At 50.0% G+C, this 6,053-nt stretch overlaps 1 protein-coding gene across 1 annotated transcript; it reads right to left on the bottom strand.

Annotated features, from left to right (window-relative positions):
- Nucleotides 1–5,252: 5,252 nt before the first annotated feature.
- LOC119090288 (cuticle protein 7-like) lies at nucleotides 5,253–5,792 on the bottom strand (the record flags this gene model as incomplete). Its single annotated transcript, XM_037213071.1, has 1 exon — nucleotides 5,253–5,792. A coding segment is annotated over exon 1 (540 nt), but the record flags the coding sequence as incomplete, so codon positions are not given.
- Nucleotides 5,793–6,053: the final 261 nt, after the last annotated feature.

Below are 6,053 nucleotides of genomic sequence, written 5' to 3'. Positions count from 1 at the left end.
GTGGTCCATAGTTCATAGTTTGTTAGTCCAGATCGTAGTTCCTTGCATTAAAATTCTGCTGGTCGAAAATCATCACAACACAACATCCATGCATTTAGAAAGGAAGTCACTCTCAGTGGTTGACTAGTATGCCGCGGCCTTATATGCCGGGGTGGGAGAGCTGTAAGCAGGCTTGTAAACGGGCTTGTAGACCGGGGCAGAAGCCTTGTAGGCCAGAGCGGCAGCATTGTAGGCCGGAGCGGCAGCCCTGTAGGCTGGAGCGGCAGCCCTGTAGGCTGGAGCGACAGCCCTGTAGGCAGGAGCAGCAGCCTTGTAGGCTGGGGCGGCAGCCTTGTAGGCAGGAGCGACAGCCTTGTGGGCAAGGGCGGCAGCCTGGTAGGACGGAGCGGCAGCCTTGTAGGCAGGAGCGGGGTGGTACTCGGGGTACTGGGCCTCTCCCTCGTAGGTGACCTCAGCGTTGTAGCCGCCGTAGTTATCGGCGACGTACTTGACGTGCTGGACACGGCCGTCGGGCAGAGCTACCGAGTAATATCCCTGGGTGTTGTGGCCATCGCTCGCCTCCTTCTTGGCGAAGTTGGTCCCGGTGTACTGGTCGTTGACGGCGTAGTCGTAAGTGAACGGCTTGGCCGTCTCCTTGTACTGGGCCTCCGAGTGGTAAGAGGCCGGCTTGTACGAGGGTACCGGGTGGTAGGGGGGCCGGAGTGTGCTGGTAGCCCGGCGTCTCCGGTGCCGGGACGGCGGCGGCGACAGCCAGGACGGCGGCAATGACGAGACCCTGCAATACAGTGAGAGGATGTTTGACGGATGATGTAGCCCATTCAACAGAGCTGGTTTGCACGATATTTACTATAACCTCGCTATCTGTGCAGTGGCATATCACATCGATAAGCCCAGATTGTACATGGCTTGAAACAAGCTCCCCATTAGCCAACAGCGCGCCATATCCATGGCGTTATTCCAGCACATACCTGCATGTTGTGTTCTGGAGGCCGGGTGTACAGTGCAAGTGGTGTCTACTCCCTTGGTGCTTTCGCTTTTATAGGTCGGCCGCTAACCACTGATAGACGGTCACGGTCGAATTCCAGTGAACGGACGCCCCCAGTGGTGTCACCGGTTGCGCTGACGAATTCGCAAGGAATTCCTGGTACACGCCCACCTCCTAGAAGTAGACCATGATGTGACCCATGCAGCTGCACATGGACACACCATTCAGAATCTGCAGGTAAGTCGGAAGATAAATGGCCTGGAACATATAGCTTATGACTCAGCAGGTTCGTGTTGATCTTTTTTTTTACTTGCGCTGAACCCAAGGCGAACATTTTAATTCATTCATTTGATTTTGAATCATTCATTTGAGATCTTTCAACTTCTCTCCCATACGCAGCTGACAGCAGTTCTAGCCTCCTCCAAAGCTTTTGGCCCATTATATCGCATCCAACTCGCTACCTGTCCGGCCGTATTTCGTCCGAAAGCAATTATATAGTGGGTTAAGTCCGAGGAGAAACCAGGATATGGGAGAATAGGTGTCGTGTGGAGGTATGAGGCTGAATGTTTAAGAGCGCTCATGTCATTAGGATGCTCTCCCTCCTCAGCACAACATTCATTACAAAGGCAAAGACGGAAAAAAGCCCAAAAGCCTCAAAGCTCAGTGTTTCCATGCTGTCCAAGCTTTTGCAGGTAGGTTAGCCATGTTCCTAATCATGGGCAAATTATAATGAAGTATAGCTAAAATGCTTTATAACGTTTTATCTTCACGAGAAAGTTGCAAGGCAATTCCGACCGTTCCTAGATTAGTACAGGCTATGGCATGTCTCGAAATGTGACGTCACAAACCATTTTGCTTAAAATTTGCCTACTTCTGATAGTTCGTGAATTAGGCCATGATATGTGGTTAGGAAGCGCTTTAAAGGGGCATTAATGGAAACGCCTTTACTGGAAAAGATTGGAACGAGGTGGGAATGGATGTAGGCACATTTTGATATATTTACACCGGAGAGATTGTCGTATAAGCGTGGTAAAACCGCCCAGTGATTCCCGCTTCAACTTCGCCTAGCTTATTCAAGGTCGGTTGGGGAACGAAAACAGCAGCCTTGCATTGGCTCATAAAAACTATCGTGACGTCACTGGTGCCAAGACTTCAATGCGCTGGGCCGCTGGAGTCTGAATATAATGGTAAGGTAGCGAACAGAAATCAGAATTATTTGCGCAGATAGTGAGCAACCCGTTAGAGGAATTTTCACATGACCAGCGAGCCAATAGCGCAGAATTCGGTGGCGAATACAATGATGCACTTTTCTTGTCCAGGCGGTGATCTATGTGTGCAATGACACTAAAAGTGAAGAATCATACACAGGTATTATTCGCAAAATGCTGGCAAGAACAACGGGCAGTTTCGTGCCCATACCGAATAAATTTGGTGGCAGACGTATGTGACTAGCGAGCCGATTGTCTATGAGTTAACGACAGGTTTGAAGAAGTGTGTGACAACTTGAAGCGGCAAACAATTGCAATGCAATTAATGCTTAAACGGGTCATGACGCCGACGGTGGTGCGAGGAAGTGGCGAGCGTGGAGAGTTTTTTATCTCCTGCATTTGATTGTGTCCGCGTTACTGCATCTGTTCCATTGACGGTAAGGGAGGGAGACAGAGCAAGTCACACATCATTCTTCATGAATGGACTTCAGCTATTTTTATCAGATAAACACCGGTTTATGATTATTTAGTTCATAGGACCCACGTCGTGCCTATACCTTTAAGCAGATCTTAAATATGATAACAATTCTTGTTACTTAGAGCAAAATTTTGCTTTCAAAAATATAACCACGTCCTAGTAAACAAGCCTAAATGCAAGCCTGATTGCAGGTTATCCATCTCTGAGATTCAAGCTTGCGGCAAACTGGTCAGACGCTGAGAACAAACACTATTTTAAGCGGTTGAGTTCCGTGTTAGGATACTTTTTGTGACCTGATCTGTTTTATCAAAATAAAATAAACTGGTCAAACACGGTAGTTTTACCCCAAATGGTCATGACGTTTCCATTGTGCGCGTTCCGGTGACACAGCTGTGTCAAACTACGTTCACGTTCCCAAAGCTGATGACAGCGATTTCATGATTATGATAATAATGTTAGGATGAAATACGTTTTGAAGTGACGATCGTTTTCAGAACAGATTGACGCAGAGACATTCCAATCCCCAACATTTGGGAACGTTGTTGGCAGTCAATGTTCATAGAGGTCGAGTGTCAACGTTTCAAATTTCTCTGAAATTTGCAACATTAGCTGACGTGGTCGACCACCACTATACGGTATATACGCACACCACTATATGACAATTATACACTATATCTGGGTAGTCAGTCACTTTTCTCATTCCCCCTTCATGCACCGTGGTTAGTAAGCTCAATGATACATCTTGACATGTCTTAAGAACGAGGAAAGATTAAGGGGAGTTCTTCGCGTTTGTATGCGATTTTGAACTGAAAAAGCCATCTTGAAGATAATGCGGTACAGCTCGCATCCTGGCCCCCCTTACCCCCTTATCCACTCTAGTTTCTGACCTACACGCCCGCGACGATGTGCTCAGTATTTTAGGTGAGACTGTCAGCGTGGCCCGGGCATCCATGACATCATAAGGTTTTTCTAGCTTACTCTCCACTGCAGAAAAAACTTCGGGTTGTGGGTCAACTTGACCTCCACCCGACTGCGTGTGGATGTATACGTCTAAGATAAGTCCGAAATGATAGCATGCATGTGCAATAGCTCAACACGCGCTTGGGTCGGAGTCACTTTGACCCCCAAATGTTTTCCAGAATGGTATTCGAGCGGCGCGGCAAATGGGTGCCAAATTTTGCATAGCTGCATTAGACTGAATGGCAGATCGATGGCTATCAAATATTGAAATGCATTTAGATGGATGAGCATTGTAGTATAGTGGGTTTTTGGGCTGGATCACTAGCTGGGCCGGGCGGGCTGGGCTGCGGGCTGATATACTGGAGAACCTTGCGCCTCTACTCCGTATATTTGAAACCATGAGACCGTAATCCTTGAGAAGGCCTGCTCGATGCTGGAGTCGTACAGCAGCGTTTCCTCAACACATCTGCACATCATACCAGCGCCACCAGTGACGTCATCACTCTCGGTTGCAACTATGCCTGGTCGTGTGGTACGTGTCGGGTGTGGGTTTCTTTCCGCGATCTGGTGCCTAATTGGTGACGATTCGTGTTCCAAAAGTCGTTTTCCACTCCATTTTAGTCCGGTGTATTTTCCGCACGCGATTTCTGTCAACTCAAACTGGGGTCGGCCTGGCACCATGACTTTTGTGGAACTCATTGGCTGTGCGTCCCCGTGACGTGTGTGACGTACGCAGTGGCGGCCCGGACAACCCAGACAATTGCGGTGAGGCTGAGTCCTGGGAACGTTGTGTCAGTCTCACACCTTTCTGCCTGGCATGGCCGTGGAGTTATTACAGAAACGAGCAAACGAATTGTTCTTCATTCCAATCAGGCTATTGTGTGGTAGCAAAAATGGAAAAAATCAAGCACTTGATACCCGTTTTCCAGGGAATTTGGGCAGAACCTTTATCAAACACAGCTTGCTTGGGTAAGAAAGAAGTTAAGAGTGGGTACGAATCGCTTGTCAGCGTAACCATCATGACGGTTTTTTATGACTGATGAAAAGATGACTCATCGCTCCAAGCGATCCAGGTAACCGGAAACCAGGAGCGGGGAACAAAGCCCCTCTTCCAAGTTTCTGAATATTTAGCATGGTTCCTCTTCCGGTGGTCTGACTAAAATGTCCCTCTCTCCCACGCATCCACATCCCAACTTAGAACACCCACTGGGACCGCATCAATATGCCATGCAAAGGCCAATTCCTTAACACAGTCGCATCAATGAAATTATCCCACTGGAAAACGCATGATCGCTTCAGTCAACACCACGTGGTCCATAGTTCATAGTTTGTTAGTCCAGATCGCAGTTCCTTGTATTGAAATACGGCTGGTCGAAAATCATCACAACACAATATTCATGTATTTAAAAAGGAAGTCATTCTCAGTGGTTGACTAGTATGCTGCAGCCTTGTATGCCGGGGTGGGAGAGCTGTAAGCAGGCTTGTAAACGGGCTTGTAGACCGGGGCAGCAGCCTTGTAGGCCGGAGCGGCAGCATTGTAGGCCGGAGCGGCAGCCCTGTAGGCAGGAGCGGCAGCCTTGTAGGCCGGAGCGGCAGCCCTGTAGGCAGGGGCGGCAGCCTTGTAGGCCGGAGCGGCAGCCTTGTAGGCAGGAGCAGCAGCCTTGTAGGCTGGAGCAGCAGCCTTGTAGGCAGGAGCGGGATGGTACTCGGGGTATTGGGCTTCTCCCTCGTAGGTGACCTCAGCGTTGTAGCCACCGTAGTTATCGGCGACGTACTTCACGTGCTGGACACGGCCGTCGGGCAGAGCAACCGAGTAATATCCCTGGGTGTTGTGGCCGTCGCTCTCCTCCTTCTTGGCGAAGTTGGTACCAGTGTAGTGGTCGTTGACGGCGTAGTCATAAGCGAACGGCTTGGCCGCCTCCTTGTACTGGGCCTCAGAGTGGTAAGAGGCCGGCTTGTACGAGGGTGCCGGGTGGTGGGGGGCCGGAGCGGGCTGGTATCCAGTTGTCTCCGGTGCCGGGGCGGCGGCGGCGACAGCCAGCACGGTGGCAATGACGAGGCCCTGCAATGCAGTGAGAGGATGTTTGACGGATGAAGCAGCCAATTCAGCAGAGCTGTTTTGTACGATATATATTATAACCTCGCTATCTGGGCAATGCATACCACATCGCCAACCCCAGAGTGTACATGGCTCGAAGTAAACCCTCCAGTAGCCAACAGGACACCATATCCATGACATTATTCCATTGCATACCTGCATGGTGTGTTCTGATGGCCGGGTGTGCAGTGCAAGTGGTGCCTGCTCCCTTGGTGCTCTCGCTTTTATAGCTCGGCCGCTAACCACTGATAGCCGGTCACGGTCAGGTTCCCAGTGAAGGACGCCTCCAACGGTGTCACCGGGTGCGCTGAGGAATTCGCACGG

Source organism: Pollicipes pollicipes, unplaced genomic scaffold, assembly GCF_011947565.3.
Source record: "Pollicipes pollicipes isolate AB1234 unplaced genomic scaffold, Ppol_2.1 Scaffold_3087;HRSCAF=3621_pilon_pilon_pilon, whole genome shotgun sequence".
Lineage (NCBI taxonomy): Eukaryota > Metazoa > Arthropoda > Thecostraca > Pollicipedomorpha > Pollicipedidae > Pollicipes > Pollicipes pollicipes.
Note: the sequence above shows the minus strand (reverse complement) of the source record. Positions and strands in the feature narration are given on the sequence as shown.